The 19,508-nt window shown below is 33.4% G+C and overlaps 2 protein-coding genes across 2 annotated transcripts in view; one reads left to right on the top strand and one right to left on the bottom strand.

Moving 5' to 3' along the window:
- LOC797518 (guanine nucleotide-binding protein subunit alpha-12) overlaps positions 1-19,508 on the bottom strand; it is a 61,767-nt gene that overhangs the window by 16,578 nt on the left and 25,681 nt on the right. Inside the window, exon 3 of the mRNA XM_073949392.1 lies at positions 5,780-5,875. Coding sequence (XP_073805493.1) covers positions 5,780-5,872 — 93 coding nt within the window. The 5' untranslated portion in view covers positions 5,873-5,875. The remainder of the gene's footprint in view (positions 1-5,779; positions 5,876-19,508) is intronic.
- Positions 11,611-14,195, top strand: chst12b.3 (carbohydrate sulfotransferase 12b, tandem duplicate 3). Its single transcript, XM_001338014.6, has 2 exons — positions 11,611-11,713; positions 12,918-14,195. The coding sequence occupies exon 2, from the start codon at positions 13,002-13,004 to the stop codon at positions 14,025-14,027; it is 1,026 nt and encodes a 341-aa protein (XP_001338050.2). The 5' UTR covers positions 11,611-11,713; positions 12,918-13,001; the 3' UTR covers positions 14,028-14,195.

Here is a 19,508-nt window from a genome sequence, read left to right as displayed (position 1 = left end):
TCGATTTTGTGCAATTTATCCATAATTTGACAAATCAAGTGGACAAAAAAAGATTTCTTAATAACTTTGCCTAATTAAAAGGTGAATTGAATTGAATAATCGGTTTCCTTAAAACTAGATCTAGATCAACATAATAATTTCCTTTTCAACTCTAAATAAAGTCTTTTAGCTTAATTGATAAAACCGACAAAACACCACATCTAAAACTCCAAAAACACGGATTTAAGATGTAAATATGGACGCCAACAACTTCCAGTTTCACTTTTAGCAGGATGTTCGTAATGCTAGGCGGGGCGGTCCGTGTATCATCCGTTCATTTGATTATTCCTTTTATTACAGAAAACGAAACATCAGAAAAACGATGAATATTTCGTTTTTCTGTTTATTCTGTAGGCAGAAAAAACGGAAACTCATCTGTTATTCTGCTTATTAACTTAAAACGAAATATTAAAACAAACACAAAACCAAAACGAAATAATGAGTCAAAATATGGTCCGTGTACGGTCCGTGTACGTTTTGTTCATTTGTTTTCCATTTTCAAACGGAATAAAGGAAATGGAGAAAACGGCCGTTTTTCCGTTTTTCTTTTGCTCACGAGAAAACGAAAAAACGAGATTTTGGCTGGATTTTCGTTTTTTTGGATTAGGGTAGGAAAACGGATAAACGACTTTAAAATTCATTTTACACATGTAGGCGGTGCTGAAACGCCCACTTTCCTCTAATTGGTCAACCAAATCTGCGCTCGTGATGTCACCCTCAAAATAAAAGCCTTACACGCAGGCTTTTAATTATTATTATTTAGGCTAATTATATATTAACTAAGTTTACATATATCATTTGAACCACACACAGTTAGCAGGCTTACATTCATTGCGTATGTATAAATTAAATAAAAACATAAAGCAGTATACTTAGACATTTGTCATTAAAATAAGGTCATAGTACACTGCCAAGCTTCTTGCTGCTGTGCACCTGATGCTGAGCAAAGATAGCCACTTCCGAGCAGCACCTGGTTTGCATTATTGTTTCAGAGCAAGGGCTTTATAATAATAATAATAATAATTATTATTATTATTATTATTATTATTATTATTATTATTATTATTATTATTATCATTATTATTATTATTATCAGTTACTAGTGTTTTTATTGTTTGGTGTGTTTTTTTTTCTTTTTAATAGTTGTTAGCAGAACCAGAATAAGAACACTTTGGGCCCTGCTATAAAAACAAAGGGTACCATTTGTTTTCATTTATTTCTTCCTATTTTAATTATATATTGTAATTATTTATTTGCTAATTAATACTATTTTATTGCAACGCCAAAGTAGGCCTGTCTTATTATTTTTTTATTATTAAATTTGCTGTTATTGTAGGCTAGATGGCAGGCTTTAAATATTTTAAATAACATTTACTCATAACCTTACTAATTCGAGAGCCGAACCTAAAAAAGTTTAAGTGCAATAAGCCTGTACAATAAAGAGAGCCGCAATGCATATTTCTAGCGCATTCTTTCACTCAACAATTATTGCTGGAATAATGAAATAAATTTCAAATTAAGTAATTAAACACATTATAGTTGATAAAAAATTTGTGTCTAGTAGTTCCAACAAACAGATGAGCTCGCTACATGTGCGTTGCGCTAATAATTTGACATTTGCTCTTCTTGAGAAAGTGCTACAGCGGGCTCTGCTATTTCACATATAAGGTTAGTGATATGTATTTTAAATTAGTATTGCACATTATTCATTCATTTTCTTGTCGGCTTAGTCCCTTTATTAATCTGGGGTCACCACAGCGGAATGAACCGCCAACTTATTTAGCAAGTGTTTACGCAGCGGATGCCCTTCCAGCCACAACCCATCTCTGGGAAACATCCACACATACACACACACTTATACAGTACGGACAATTTAGCCTACCCAATTCACCTGTACCGCATGTCTTTGGACTGTGGGGAAAACCGGAGCACCCGGAGGAAACCCACGCGAACGCACTACACTACTGAATTAGACACACAATCTCAAGAAAAACTTGATGCTTATTTACATTATCTAAAGTCATTTCTTACGAGGTAGGATCTGTTGTTGTATTATATTTTCGTTTTAATATGCAAATAATTTTATTTAATTTGTAATAGGCCTATTGTCCCTCATTGCATAAAATAACCAGCCTTTGTATTCAATATGTTTGTAAATTGTCCATCCAGTTTGACGCAAGCTAAACAACATTTTGGCCTGTTTTGCTTATTAAATGAGTGATTTTCACGGAGAAACAAATCATCCATCCACACAGTTTTGTATAGGACCTGTGTGAACAAAAATATACACTTCATCATAGCCTATAGGAAAATGTATCTGTTTAGAACCAATTTTGTGTTGTATAATTAAAAATATTAAAAATGCAATAAAAAAAAAAGAATAACATTTGAAGTGCAATGCTTCAAAGATCCAATACGCTGGATGCAGAGCCAAAACAAAAACTGGTTTGTTTGTTTAATAAAATAATAATATGAAATTAAAGTGAAATAGTTCCATAACCTGTATTATAACTGTAGTCACCCTAGATGACAAATCATCCGTTGCGCCGGTCAGTTTCACCTTTAATCAAGAATGTGCCAGAACATTTACAGATTACCTCGGAATGAGACCTCGGTCTGTGAAGGATGCAGGACACAGAAACTCGTTGAGAATGGAGATGCATGCTAGATGTTTTATATCCCTTTAGATATTGTAAATAAACAACTAGTTTTTATAGAGATTGTGTCATGTTTTTTCTTTGACGCACGCGCTGAACACCCTGTAGCCTAAATAATAGTTTAGATTTTATAACATATAATGTTCCATTACTTTAAATGTATAATGTTTTTTAATATTTATGGATTATATAAAATATATAGTTTATATAAATGCGCTCTGATCATTCAAGGATCATAATGCGTTGCATATTCTTCTTATTCTTCATTAGGCTTGATCCGTAAATTGTGTATTTTATAAACTGATCGTTTATAAGGACTAAGCTATTAATAACTGTAATTCCTCGAATGGAAAAGTCTTGATTAAAGAAAAAGAGAACTTAATTCGACATATGCATATAGTGCGCTTATTTCTGCGCGCATCGCGCGCTTTACCGAATTACCTTTTTTATTTTTTTTATGCACTATAAATGCATCTGGCAGCACCGAAAAGAGCAAATGCCAAGTTATTAGCGCAGCGCACAGACAGCTAGCTCGTCTAGTCTGAACCAGGGGTTTTCAAACTATTCATTGCACACCGATCCCATTGCATTTTATTTAGGATAAACCACTTATTTAAAATTAATTAATTAAAAGGTGCTTACTCTCCAATACACCACTGTAGTGTCATAATATTTAATAATTATAATTAAGATAGACACCTGACCTCCATTTAATAAACAATTTATTTGCCATACTCTGTTAATTTGAAGTTTAAAGTTTAAATCATTTATGTTAAACTTAAATTATTTAAAAACTTAAAAAGACTTAAATTTAGTAATTTAAGACATTTTTGGTCATAAGTTTACATACATTGACCGTTGCATTTAGTAGGCCTATTCTGGTCTAAATAAGCTTTTTGCATCTTAGGTGTTTACACACACAAATTAAGCAGTTTATACGTACATTTAATGTTACTTTGAAATTACTTTTGATGCAATAAATAATCCTAAATAGTTGAAAGTGTTAACATATTCTTGAAATGTAGTTATTTTATGACTATGAAATTTATTACTAAACAAAGTGAATCATTATGAATTTGCCAAGAAATAATCCACTTTACCACCGTAAAGCAATGCCCCACACTCACTAGAACGGTAGAACCTGGACTGTTTGATATGTTCTGTAGGCCTATGTAAAATAGAGAAAATAAGCAAGATGCGCAGTCTCATGCAGCCTTAGTGAAATATAGCGCGTCACAGCAATGAACTAAAAATAAAACCACCCTTGAAATGCTGGCGATCTTAATTTTTTCAGCCTACACTGACTGAGAATAATGTTGCACTATTTTATTAACAAATAATTAGAATGTTTTTTTTTCCTTCAACACATTCATCATTACTTTTGCCTGTGCAAGTTTTTTGCGCGCGCTTGAGCGCGAAGGCATCTATTTTCAGGTGCAAGATGCCACTTTGGGTGGCACCAGCACACTCTGCCACACCTGTGGCTATGTCCGTGCTACAATAATAATAACAACAACAACAACGACAAAATAATAACAAAAAATAATAATAATAAGACAGGCCTACTTTGACGTTGCAATAAAAAAGTATTAATTATCAAATAAATATTTACAATAGGCTAAAGGCATATATTAAATTAAAATAGGAGAAAATCCAATAGAAACAAATGGTACCATTTATTATAGCCCCATGCAGGGTCCATTGTGTTCTTACAAGCATTAAATAACTAAGTAAATAATAATAATAACAATACTAATAATAATAGGCCTAATAATAATAATAATAATAATAATAATAATAATAATAATAATAATAATAATAATAATAATAATAAATTATTATTTTATACAGAGTAGGCTATTATTTAGGCCTACAATAGCTCTAAAACAATCATGTAAACCAGGTGCTGCTCGGAAATGGCTTTCTTTGCTCAGCATCAGGTGCACAGCAGCAAGAAGCTTGGCAGTGAACTATGACCTTATTTTAATGACAAATGTCTAAGTATACTGCTTTATGTTTTTATTTAATTTATACATACGCAATGAATGTAAGCCTGCTAACTGTGTGTGGTTCAAATGATAGAATATGTAAACTTTGTTTATATATATAATTAAATAATAATAATTAAAAGCCAGCGTGTAAGGCTTTTATTTTGAGGGTGACGTCACGAGCGCAGATTTGGTTGACCAATTAGAGGAAAGTGGGCGTTTCAGCACCGCCTACATGTGTAAAATGAATTTTAAAGTCGTTTATCCGTTTTCCTACCCTAATCCAAAAAAACGAAAATCCAGCCAAAATCTCGTTTTTTCGTTTTCTCGTGAGCAAAAGAAAAACGGAAAAACGGCCGTTTTCTCCATTTCCTTTATTCCGTTTGAAAATGGAAAACAAATGAACAAAACGTACACGGACCGTACACGGACCATATTTTGACTCATTATTTCGTTTTGGTTTTGTGTTTGTTTTAATATTTCGTTTTAAGTTAATAAGCAGAATAACAGATGAGTTTCCGTTTTTTCTGCCTACAGAATAAACAGAAAAACGAAATATTCATCGTTTTTCTGATGTTTCGTTTTCCGTAATAAAAGGAATAATCAAATGAACGGATGATACACGGACCCGGGGCCTTTTGGGTTTGTTTACATTCCAACTACCAGAGCCTACCACTTACACAAAGATCCCTACGCAATGTTCACTCCTCTCTGTTGCCTGGGTGGGGATTATGGGAAGCCGTTTTGATTTTTATTCCTTCTCAGGATAGGAATTCTTGATGTCAACAGTTCAGACAGGGATGCTGCTATGCGAAATTTTAGTGTGGTGCCCCCACAAAGGAACAAACACACAAACATATATATGTTTATATATATATATATATATATATATATATATATATATATATATATATATATATATATATATATATATATATATATATGCATATACTGTAAACACTCAAAATTATACTTAAACATTCAAATATTTACATTTTAAAATAATAGTTTACATTAAAATAAACACTGTCTTCTGCAGAAGCATTCCTAATTTCAAACATTTACAAAAGGTAAGGAATAAAACCTTCTCTGTACCAGTAGAGATGGATGGTCCTCAGTGCTGCATCTTGGGTCTGTAACTGTGCAGCTGCTGGTGCCTCTGGAGCAGTGCTGGTCATGCCACCTCATCTTCTTTTGTGACAGAAAGAAATTAGTCATTTAAAGAAAAACTCATGACATACTATTAAGACAATGGGGTAGTCCAGCACTCATAATGTGGCTAAACTACAACCAACATATGGATTTAACCTGCTCTATAATCTATGGTGACAAAAACTAACCCTTGCTGTCAGTAACTCAAAAACATTTGTGTTTTTGAGAATTATTGAGTGTATTTATGTTTAGTAAAAACATCTGTCAATCAATTTAGTAGAAAAAACGCACTCACATTGTAGTGGGCCTCAAAATCACTGGGATTTGGATCCTATTTTAACGCCAGAAGTTTTTAAAAAGAGACATGTGGGGTTTATATCATAGGTGCCCTTTAAAACTAGACTGATATCAATATCATATTTTCCTCCTCAACCATATAGAAGTTAATGAAATTGAAAAAAAAAAAAATCACATCTAAAACTCCAAAAAGAGAGAGAGAAAAAAAAAAACAGATTTAAAATGTAAATATGCACACTTTCAGTTTCAGTTTTAGGAGGATGTTTGTAGTAATGCAAGGCGGGGCCTTTTGGGTTTGTTTACATTCTAAAATTCACATAGGCCTACTAAATCCAGTCCAGAGCTGTTTCGCACCACTAACATAAATGTTCATACAATGTTCACTGCTCTCTGTTCACTGGGTGGGGATTAGGGCAAGCCGATTTGACTTTTATTCCTCCTCAGTTCATTGAAATTAACAATAAAATTGTTGATATCAAAAATGTTATTGTTCATTTCAAGAATTGATGTGTTGATATCTACTATTTAATTGTTGATGTCTGTATTTGTATAGCAAAATTTTTTGGTCCCAGCTCTGACCCACACAATCAGCTTTTGCTCGGCCCACATGCTGCAGTGAATTACAGTACATGACTGGGTCAAATCTGGCTCCCAGACAAGGGCCAAACATGGATCTGGGCCAAATCTCAGCCAAGTTAATAACCCATAACTGAAACTGAACTGCGTCAATGATATTGATAATCCCATGAATCATTGTGCTTTAGGAGTTCTGCTGGGTGTGCTTTTTCTCAAAGTGACCTGATTGGTAGAATTTATTTCTTTATTTGAAAATAATAAAAATGTATTTTAAATGGGGGTCAAGACCGACCAAACGTACATGGCCCACATAACAGTTATTAACATCTGGGTCAAATACTACATTTTACATCTGGCTCAAGTATTGTGTGCCATCTCTCCCAAACCCTGGCCATGTTTAACCCACATGCTTTATGCCAGTGCTGGATGGATGAATGCCTGCCGTGCCAGCTTTATGCCAAATCTGGGCCAGAATTCTTAGCTACCGGCGTAAAATCCCCATAAAGCTGCCGTTTCAATTAATATGCCAATTCCTGATATCAACAATTTAATTGTTGATATGAAAATTATATTGTTAATATCAACAACTGAACTGCTACTAGTAAAAATGTTCAATTTTAATATAAAAAAAGAATTTCACAAAAGTAAGAGTATTAATTTCTATAAGGGGGCCCCGCGTCATCAATACCCCCCCCCCCCCCCCCCTCCAACAGCAGCGAAACCAAAAGCACGCACATCATTAAAATAATCATATGGCATTATAGAGTAGCAGTGGCGTAGTGGACGGGCCCACACTGAGCGCCAAACCCCCACCCACAATTACGGCACAATTACGGTTGATACCTCCTCGTTAAATCCCTAGTGGTTGTCATTTTAGTTGCCTTAACCAATCAGGTTTATGCAGCCTGCTAATAATATATCATGAACATGGTGAACATTTTATACCTTCTGCTCCCGGTCTGTGGAATTTTAGTATTTGAGTTTATTGTATAAAATAAAAGTGAAACTAAGTAAATTGAGTGTTTGAACCTTGCTTGGTTATTTTTGCCCAAAAAAATGTGTGTATATGTAGTGTATCATGTGTGCATATGTATAGTGTGTGTATGTATAGTGTATCGTGTATGAATATGTGTGTGTGTGTATGTATAGAGTGTGTGTATATGTATAGTGTATCATGTGTGCATATGTATAGAGTGTGTGTATATGTATAGTGTATCATGTGTGCATATGTATAGAGTGTGTGTATATGTATAGTGTATCATGTGTGCATATGTATAGAGTGTGTGTATATGTATAGTGTATCATGTGTGCATATGTATAGAGTGTGTGTATATGTATAGTGTATCATGTGTGTATATGTATAGAGTGTGTGTATATGTATAGTGTATCATGTGTGCATATGTATAGAGTGTGTGTATATGTATAGTGTATCATGTGTGCATATGTATAGAGTGTGTGTATGTATAGAGTGTGTGTATATGTAAAGTGTATCATGTGTGCATATGTATAGAGTGTGTGTATATGTATAGTGTATCATGTGTGCATATGTATAGAGTGTGTGTATATGTATAGTGTATCATGTGTGCATATGTATAGAGTGTGTGTATATGTATAGTGTATCATGTGTGCATATGTATAGTGTGTGTATATGTATAGTGTATCATGTGTGCATATGTATAGAGTGTGTGTATATGTATAGTGTATCATGTGTGCATATGTATAGAGTGTGTGTATATGTATAGTGTATCATGTGTGCATATGTATAGTGTGTGTATATGTATAGTGTATCATGTGTGCATATGTATAGAGTGTGTGTATATGTATAGTGTATCATGTGTGCATATGTATAGAGTGTGTGTATATGTATAGTGTATCATGTGTGCATATGTATAGAGTGTGTGTATATGTAAAGTGTATCATGTGTGTATATGTATAGAGTGTGTGTATATGTATAGTGTATCATGTGTGCATATGTATAGAGTGTGTGTATATGTATAGTGTATCATGTGTGTATATGTATAGAGTGTGTGTATATGTATAGTGTATCATGTGTGCATATGTATAGAGTGTGTGTATATGTATAGTGTATCATGTGTGCATATGTATAGAGTGTGTGTATATGTATAGTGTATCATGTGTGCATATGTATAGAGTGTGTGTATATGTATAGTGTATCATGTGTGCATATGTATAGAGTGTGTGTATATGTATAGTGTATCATGTGTGCATATGTATAGAGTGTGTGTATATGTATAGTGTATCATGTGTGCATATGTATAGAGTGTGTGTATATGTAAAGTGTATCATGTGTGGATATGTATAGAGTGTGTGTATATGTATAGTGTATCATGTGTGCATATGTATAGAGTGTGTGTATATGTATAGTGTATCATGTGTGCATATGTATAGAGTGTGTGTATATGTATAGTGTATCATGTGTGCATATGTATAGAGTGTGTGTATATGTAAAGTGTATCATGTGTGTATATGTATAGAGTGTGTGTATATGTATAGTGTATCATGTGTGCATATGTATAGAGTGTGTGTATATGTATAGTGTATCATGTGTGTATATGTATAGAGTGTGTGTATATGTATAGTGTATCATGTGTGCATATGTATAGAGTGTGTGTATATGTATAGTGTATTATGTGTGCATATGTATAGAGTGTGTGTATATGTATAGTGTATCATGTGTGCATATGTATAGAGTGTGTGTATATGTATAGTGTATCATGTGTGCATATGTATAGAGTGTGTGTATATGTATAGTGTATCATGTGTGCATATGTATAGAGTGTGTGTATATGTAAAGTGTATCATGTTTGCATATGTATAGAGTGTGTGTATATGTATAGTGTATCATGTGTGCATATGTATAGAGTGTGTGTATATGTATAGTGTATCATGTGTGCATATGTATAGAGTGTGTGTATATGTATAGAGTGTGTGTATATGTATAGTGTATCATGTGTGCATATGTATAGAGTGTGTGTATATGTATAGTGTATCATGTGTGCATATGTATAGAGTGTGTGTATATGTATAGTGTATCATGTGTGCATATGTATAGAGTGTGTGTATATGTATAGAGTGTGTGTATATGTATAGTGTATCATGTGTGCATATGTATAGAGTGTGTGTATATGTATAGTGTATCATGTGTGCATGTACAGTTGAAGTCAGAATTATTAGCCCACCCTTGAAGTTTTTTTTTCTTTGTTTAAATATCTCCCAAATAATGTTTAACAGAGCAATGAAATTTTCACTTTATGTCCGATAATATTTTTTCTTCTGGAGAAAGTTTTATTTGTTTTATTTCGGCTAAAATAAAAGCATTTTATTTTGTAATGCAAATATTTGAATGTTTAAGTATAATTTTGAGTGTTTATATTTTAAGTATTTATATTTTATTGAGAGTAAAATTACGCATAGGGCACCCTTTTGGCCAGCAACGGCCCTGTTTGTGTTAAAAAATAATGAGAATATATATATATATATATATATATATATATATATATATATATATATATATATATATATATATATATATATATATATATATATATATATTTGAGTCCTGATCGGAAGGTAACGTCCGATTATGATCGAGTGATCGAACCCAATTTCTGATCATGTAATCGCATTTGGACATCCCTAATTTATATTAATATATGGTATTACACATTTTTCTTTGTTTACCCCGTAAGCAGCTGAGTTTCCCTAAAATGAAAATTCTAAAATGGCCCCTGTAAAACAGTATATGACAATTGTCTTAATCGTGCCCACCACAACAGGGAATGACTGTCTTCTGCTATCGCTATGGTAGTTACCCTTTTAAATTACATATCATTACGTGATTTATGAGTTGTCTTTGCCTCATCGTTTTTAGTGTCATATCTAGTCTCCTATTAGCTTGGTTTAAAACAAGCATGCATGAATGTGATGTTTAAAGGAGCCTATTAAATGTCAAGTAATAAGCCAGTAAAGAATGTAAGTTAAAAAGCTGTGTTTCTATGTATGCACAGACCCTATTAAGTTAACTTAATTAACTGACTTGATTGATTCTTTTTTATGTTAAAATGATGTATAATTAATATTAAAATACTGTCGCTTATTTGAGTTTTTGTGCGTAGCTTCCACCCCCACCCCCTGATTTTCATTTTAAATTCACAGTTTATGCTAACAAGAAGTCACAAGTCACTATAGAGTTAATACAGCTAAATGTACTATAACATATATAGTGGGGCACTATAGCTGAGCATAAATCATTAAGTACGATTAGACTATTAGCATCTTACTTTAGATTAACAAATTAGTTTAAATATTTTTATTTTTTAAAAGACTAGTTCACCCAAAAAAAATTTAATTGTCATCATTTACTCAACCTTTACCTGTTATTTAACACAAAAGAAGAGATTTTGAAGAAAGCTGAAAACCTGTAACCATTGCCTTCCATAGTATTTGTTTTTCTTTCTGTGGAAGTCAATAGTTACAAGTAACTGATGTTAAATAAATATATATTTTGCTATCGAATTCAAGAACTTTGGTCATTTCTTTGACTGTTTATTTTAAAGTTTGGGTTAAGTGGGTAATAGTACACCACCTTTTTTAGGACTTTAACTTAACATAAACTAACAACAAAGATGCTGATAGGAAAATTCAGTAAGGTGCATAAAAGAAAAGCACACAACATAAATAAAATGCATAATATTAATAAATATAATGATGATAACAAAAATGATGATGATTAATAAAAAATAATGACTGTCTAAATATTATAATCAAGTATTATTTTATGGAACAACACAGTTTTAAACGTATGGTACGTAAATGCACGCACGAGAATGGGAAGTGGCTCCCCCGAGGCACAGTTGCTCCATACTCCCATTTTCACATACATGCAGTTATGCTCGACAGACAGGACGTCTTTTTCATTTGTGGAGGAAGCACAGACTGCATTGAACCAACGAGGAGCGGATATATTCTATTTCTACTACTGGTGTGAGTTACATTTTGGCTAAACCAATAAAACCTATATGCTTTGCTATGCTTTTAATTAAATAATATTTAAACTTATTAAATATTTTAAATAAATATTATATTATAAATATAACTGTATCAATAATATAATATAATAAATATATCTGAAATAAGAATATAACAAGTACGACTCTGCAAATTATCGTGGCTGGTTAAAGTGCATCATGAGTTAGTAATTTATGTAAAAAATTACGCTTAATTAAAAAAAATATATATATTATATGTTGTTTGGCAATACAGTAGTGCACAGAAAGTGTAGCGAACTAGGTTTGTCCCATTACACTTCCAAACTATTTTACTTTCTCGTGAATAGATGCAACTATGGTAAATATGACAATAAAGAGTAATGGAAAGCAGCCAGATTTTCCACAATTTTTATCAACCTACTCTTTAATTCCCACAGCAATGTTTAACCCTTTTTATATAAACTGCTGTCATATACTTTTATGGCTATATCGTATACTCAGCGAATGATTAATTGAGACATTAAGTGAAACATATTCAGGTCTGTTGATTTTAAATGAATGTATTCCTCTCACAGAAGCACTGCAGGTTAAGTTAGACAAAGATGTTCTGTTGATTAGGCTGCTGTTGTTCGTGCATGTAAAATTAAAATCCCTCAAAAGATATTTTCCAAGGTCAAAGAAAGTTATTGATGACAAACAAGCGCTTTTTAGCGAGAAAGTAAACCAGCCTACTTTGTAAAATTAGTTGCAATTATAACCTATAAATATTTGTTTTATATTTATACATTGCTGTTTAAGCACAGGGATCATTTGTGTTTTATAGCCTATATGTGGCAAGGGACTCTCAAGATCAAAGCAAAATTCCCTCCCCCCACCAGTAGAAAAAAAGTGGGCTTACCCAAATAGCCTTAAATATTAAAGTACATCTATCTATCTATCTATCTATCTATCTATCTATCTATCTATCTATCTATCTATCTATCTATCTATCTATCTATCTATCTATCTATCTATCTATCTATCTATCTATCTATCTATCTATCTATCTATCTATCTATCTAACAAACCAAACTAACTGGTTTGTGATCATAAATCATGTAAACCATTCTGACACATACAGCATATTATTGGATCACTTGAGTGTTGACAGTAAATTGAGGCTTTAGCGAACTTGTTCTTATTTTTTTATTCTTTTTCAGAATCGTCAACTGGACTCATTCCCACGACAAATAATATTTAGCAAAGTTCTGACTATCTGGTACAGACTTCTGTCAAGAATCAGAATGCAGAAGCTCCATCACTTTTGTTTTCTTTTGGGAGCGGTATTCATCACATTGTTTTTTATAGTAGTCTTCTGGGATGAGGTGAGAGTTGGAACTTACCAGCACATGGATTCATCAAAAAATCTGAAACAGCGTCAAGCACATCGTAAACATCTAATAAACAAGCTTTGTTTGGCCAATAGCAGCCTGCTTTTCCGAGATAAATTAATCACATTTGACCAGATTCCCAACAAAGCTCTGGATCATCTCATTGTGGACGATCGTCACCGTGTGATTTACTGTTTTGTACCCAAGGTAGCTTGTACTAACTGGAAGCGAGTAATGATTGTGCTCAGCCAGAACCTGAAGGCACCTGATGGAGCTCCATATCTGCATCCTCTTGACATACCAATAGAGGTAATCCATAATTCTACAGTGCATAAGACATTTAACAACTTATGGATCCACCATGGTCGATACGCTCGTCCTCTGATGCATCAAAAGCTGAAGAACTACACTAAGTTCCTTTTTGTACGGGATCCGTTCGTGCGCCTTATTTCTGCTTTTCGAGCCAAATTTAATAGGCCAGATGAGTACTTCTACTCCAATTATGGCTCCACAATGCTTCAGCGTTATGCTAATATTTCACACCCCCCTGCTTCGGCTCAAGAGGCCTTCAGTGCAGGTATCAGACTGTCCTTTACTCACTTTATTCAGTATCTGTTAGATCCACAGACTGAGAAGGAGAAGCCGTTTAATGAGCATTGGCAGCAGATTCACAGACTTTGCCATCCATGTCAAATTGACTATGACTTTATTGGGAAGCTAGAAACTCTTGATGAGGACACAGAACATTTGCTTAAGATTCTTGGACTGGATAAACATATTCACTTTCCTCCAGGAAATGAGAACAGGACTGCGGTAGACTGGGAGCGAGAATGGTTTGCAAACATTTCAGTAGCACACAGGAGAAAGCTGTACAGTCTTTATGAAACCGACTTTAAGTTATTTGGATATGATAAACCTGAGACACTTCTGAATGAGTGACAAGTTATTGTTTGTTAAAAGAGAGGATCACCAGTTGCTCTTTCTGGATTTAACTCAAGGCCACATGTGATTTATAAACAATATTTGATAAATGCTGTCAAGACTGTGTCGTTTAATTAAACAAGCTGATGTTAAATAAACCTTCCTTAAAGCTGTGCGTTTATCAAAGCATTGTCAACTGGTTCTATTTTGGGGTGAGGTTTTTTCTTGTTCTTCTGTTGATAGCAAGGCATTTTATTTGCTTATAATGTGAATCTTCTGTACTGTTGATAGTGAAGGATTTCAGAGATGATTGGCTTTAAAAGGTTCTAAATCATTTATATATTTTTTCTTTGCTGTGATTGTTTTTGTACTTGTGATTGTAACTTGTAAAAACAATATAGTGAGTGACAGTGAGTCAGTGTGGTATTTATCTCTCCCTTTTAAAAAATACTGTAGTAATTATTAGTAAATACTGTAGTGTTTTTAAATCATGAAGTATATTGTACTGTGTATATATTGTATGTACAACACTTTTTATTTGAATGTTACAGCATAATGTAGTATTAAAGGGCACCTATGATGAAAAACATATTTTGTAGGTTGTTTGTACAGAACTGCAGGCACGTGCACACATAGGGCTCAACCTGTGCAGTGCACATGCCCTTTTTAGTCTTGGATAGAAAGTGCCCTTCCAAAATGATCAAAAGTGCCCCCGCGACGCGGCACACCCTCGGTCCCGCTCTTGAGTACGCGCGCGACAACACAGCTGATCAGAACGCGCGCAACAACAACCAACCCACCCCCCCCGGTCTTCAAAAAATTTATCCTGCACATGCCCTTAGGACGGTCTCTGCACGGGCCTGCAGAACTGTGTGTCGGTTTAGTGTCTACAGTCATGTTGGGGTGATATAAAGACAATACATCTCTTTTTTGAAATTTCCTGATTTTAAAATAGGACCTAAATTGCTCCCATTTTGAGGCAGACCACTACGTGACGTAGGAGTGCGGTTTTTCTGCTCACTGAATTGATTGACAGGCATGTATTAACATGTCTCTGTAGTAACGTGTAATCATATCAACAAGACAGGACGTGCGCAAAACACCTGGGATTAAAAGATCTGTTCAGCTCTTTGTGATCATCAATCATCATCAAATGTGATCAAGAATGAGTTTCACAAGTTTAAAATGTTTTTAAAATAGTGCATGTTTGTAATGAATTACAGTGATTTTACCGTCTTTATCATCACTTCTGCATGTCAGTACAATTATAAAAGTCGCTTCAATCCTAGTTTGTGGACGTTAAAGCAGGTTTGTTTTGTACATTAACATAACGCGTGCACCATGTGTGTGTCCCGCTGTGTGTGTGTGTGTGTGTGTGTGTGTGTGTGTGTGTGTGTGTGTGTGTGTGTGTGAACTTTGTAACGACATTGTGTGAGACTGATCGTTGCAACTCCACAACAAATACATTAAATGATCATTGGGAAAGTTCTTACTAGTATTTCACAAACATTACGTGAGATCTGCTTCCTTCATGTCTGTCACTGTGCTGCTTATCTGACACAGCCGAGGCGGAGATTGAGGCACACTCTGACAGGCACATGGGAATGGTGGGCGGGGAGAACTAGCTTTAAAGGCACAGGCACCAAAAACAGCTATATAGCGTTAAAAGCAGAAAATTCTGAAAGGTACAATAAATAATCTGATGGGTGTTTTGAGCTGAAACTTTACAGACACATTCAGAAGACACAAAAGACTTATCTTAAATCTTGAAAAGGGGGTAAAATAGGTGCGCTTAAACTATGGTTAAATGATAAACTACAACGAATACTGTAGAATACTTTCAGTTTTTACTACAATAACCTGTGGTATATTGTAATACCCTATAGTTATATTAGAACCTAGTAGAGGAATGGGTAATTTGTTTGTGTCACTATAGGTGTTGTATTACAATACCTCAGAATTTTCTCAACAGATTAATTCAAATACTTTATTATAGTTTGGTTCTAAATTTTAAGTTTACTGTAGTATTTGTAAATCTCAGCTGTGATTGGACAGCTGGTTAAAAGTGGACAGTAGCGAGCACTGTGTTACCCAAGGTTAAGCATTCAACTCTCACCAACTAAAAAAAAAAGGTTGGTTCATTTGACTGACATGACTTGGAAATTTGCCACTCACAAAAAAAGTAATAAATATTCTTGGGTTGACACACACAGTTTAGTTACATAGTTAAATGTTGAGTTCAGATTTTTTCTCATATTTTGTTTCCTGTTTTCTGTTTTTGACTGTACATTCCTTACTGGTTTTGCAGCACTTTATCATGACTGCTTCTTTTGCTTTCATTTTTAGTTTATATCAGATAAATTTATTTCCCCTCAGTTTGTCTTTAATGAATTAAGATGATTTCTTTGCCCAGTTGTGCACATGGATTAGGCTCTAGGGCTGTTCTTTCAACTTTGTTTCTTTACCTTTTAATGCTCAAATTTCAGATACTTCATTAATTAAATGTTATCATCATTCACAAATACTTCAGATTGTATGACTTATGACACACTGATGAGCAAAAAATGAGTCATAGATGAAGTGAATGTTATTGATCATATCCAAACAAGGCCAGATATCGAGGTCTTGGCAGATTAAATGATTAAAGGGATTGTTCATCCAAAACATATTTAATTAAACAATACTCACTTCATTATATACACTCTATAAACAGTTCTAGCACTTAAAGTTGTTCAATCATAATTACAAGCAGCAACAGTATAGTGCTATATACAGTAGCACTTTAACCATCCCCAAGAACCATAGGAGACCAATGTGTCAAACACACCAATCTGTAATATAGAAGTGCTATATCACAATGTGCTGTAGCAATGATGTAGAAGCACTTTTCACTAACTCTAATCCTAAATGTAAGATAAACTAACAACAAAGATGTTGATCCAGGAACATATTTCAGTTTGTAAAAATCGTAAATCTCAGAAACAGGATTGGGTGCCCTGATTCTGGTTTCTCCACTCGTTTTCACGTTTAAGGAAGATGATGGCGTTTCCTTTTCTGTGGACTAAAGTTTCTTGTTTTTGTAGGTCATAAAGTCTAACAACCGTGAAATATATATATTTTTTGTCAAACATAACTTATTATCAGTTTGCGTTGTATCAAAAGAGAAAACAAGTCTAGATGACATTCTAAACATACAACCCTATGACTTGGGCTAACGAAATAAAAATAAAATCCAGATTTGTATTACTCTATGAGTGTATTAGCCTACACATACGTAGAAAGAAACAATCAAATTGGCTGAACACACATACTCCTTTTCCACCAATAAACTTTTCCACCGTAGTGGAATATTTTCAATCAATAAATATTTTCCACCAATTTTTGCCTATAGCTATCAGTTCTTTATCTTTCGACATCTAAAGCATTCAAGTCATAAAAGTCATGTTGCTCATGCCACAAAAATGTACTCATACTGCATACACTCTTATATTCTCTAAATATAAAAGAAAAAAGCAAAGAGGCAGCACTGTAGGTCAGTGGTTAGTTAGAGTCCCGGCTGGGTCAGTTGGTATTTCTGTGTGACTGAGGGAATTAGTTTACATGTTTTTGAGACTTTTTGATGATTTCGATATAAAAATGAATTTGAATAAAATTAAAGGATTTACAGCATTGTTTTAATTTACCAATGATGTTGCTAACCTTAATATAGCCACTTTGATAACAGAGGAAAACCAGTTTGTATTTTTTATTTTCTAAAAAGATATTTTTTGGTGAGATCAGATTGAGTTGAGTTGACTGTGGATCGCCTGCATATATATATATATATGGATTGAAACAACATGAGGGTGTATATATATATATATATATATATATATATATATATATATATATATACAGTTGAAGTCAGAATTATTAGACCGCTTGTTTATTTTTTCCCCAATTTCTGTTTAACAGAGAGAGGTTTCTTTTTTAACATTTATAAACATAATAGCTTTAATAACTCATTTCTAATAACTGATTTATTTTATCTTTGCAATGATGACAGTAAATAATATTTGTCTAGATATTTTTCAAGACACTTCTATGCAGCTTAAAGTGACATTTAAAGGCATAACGTTAATAGCAAGTTAGGGTAATTAGGCAAGTTATTGTATAATGATGGTTCTGTAGACTATTGAAAAAAATATAGCTTGAAGGGGCTAATAATTTTGACCTTAAATTTTATTTATTTTTTATTAAAAACTGCTTTTATTCTAGCCAAAATAAAACAAATAAGACTTTCTCCAGAAGACAAAATATTATCAGAAATACTGTGAAAGTTTCCTTGTTGAACATTACTTGGGAAATATTTAAAAAAGAAAAAGAAATTCAAAGGGGGGCTAATAATAATGACTTCAACTATATATAGATATGTATTAAAATAAGATTTGAAAATAAATTCATTATGTTTTTAAAACCTTCTAAATTAAAAAAGTTGAAATAAATTGTTGAGAATAAACAAATATGTATGTTGTTTGTTTAAAGAACTCAGTTCTTGTAGCCTATTAGTGTTTTATTTCGTTAGTAAATAAATATAGTTAATAGTAAAAAACTAAATCACCATTTGTTTAGCACTCTATACTTTTTCTGTCATATATACTAAGATTTGTGACTAAGAATTGATTACATAAAAATATATGTTATGTCAACAATATTCGCTAAAATGTTATGTCTACGTGTTTAACTGAGTTTGGACAAACATTTTTGTGTTGAACAGGAATGTTGATATTTAAATAATTCATGCATGGGTGACGTGACGTGACGTGACGATTGAAAACTAAGCTTGTTTATCGGGTGTATGAAAGAGGGGTGACACAGTGACGCAGTTGGTAGCACTGTCGCCTCACAGCAAAAAGGTCGCTGTTTTGAGACCCAACTGGATCACTGGCATCCCTGTGTTCACATGAGTTTCCTCCGGGTGCTCTGGTTTCCATCACAGTTTAAAGACATGAGGTACAGGTGTCTGAGTGTGAATAGGTGTTTGCCAGTACTGGGTTGCAGCTGGAAGGGCATCCGCTGTGTAAAACATATGCTGAATAAGTTGGCGGTTCATTCCACTGTGGTGACCCCTGATGAATAAAGGGACTAAGCCAAAGGAAAATAAATAAATGAATGAATGGATGAAGCAGTAAGTTTGTGTTCATTTTTAAGTAAAATGATTAAAAACAGGTTAATGATTAAAAAATTACTCATTTTGCAAATTTAAAAAAAAAATAACAGAAAAAAGTAATTGACTCAAAAGCAGTAACTGTTGCTTCAGTTGATGTGACAAGAATATCTTTATTAGTAAAATACAAAAATCAACACTTCATGAATAAATTAAATTATTTTAGTTGAACAAAAAATTGTTAGAGAAAAACTGAAAAACAGTTGTTGAGACAACTCAAAATTCTTACCGCATCAAGTAGCCTTATTTTTATGTTTTCACAACTACTTATTTTTTACAGTGTGGTTAATTTA

The sequence above is a fragment of the Danio rerio genome, chromosome 1 (genome assembly GCF_049306965.1).
Source record: "Danio rerio strain Tuebingen ecotype United States chromosome 1, GRCz12tu, whole genome shotgun sequence".
NCBI classification, from domain to species: domain Eukaryota; kingdom Metazoa; phylum Chordata; class Actinopteri; order Cypriniformes; family Danionidae; genus Danio; species Danio rerio.
Note: the sequence above shows the minus strand (reverse complement) of the source record. Positions and strands in the feature narration are given on the sequence as shown.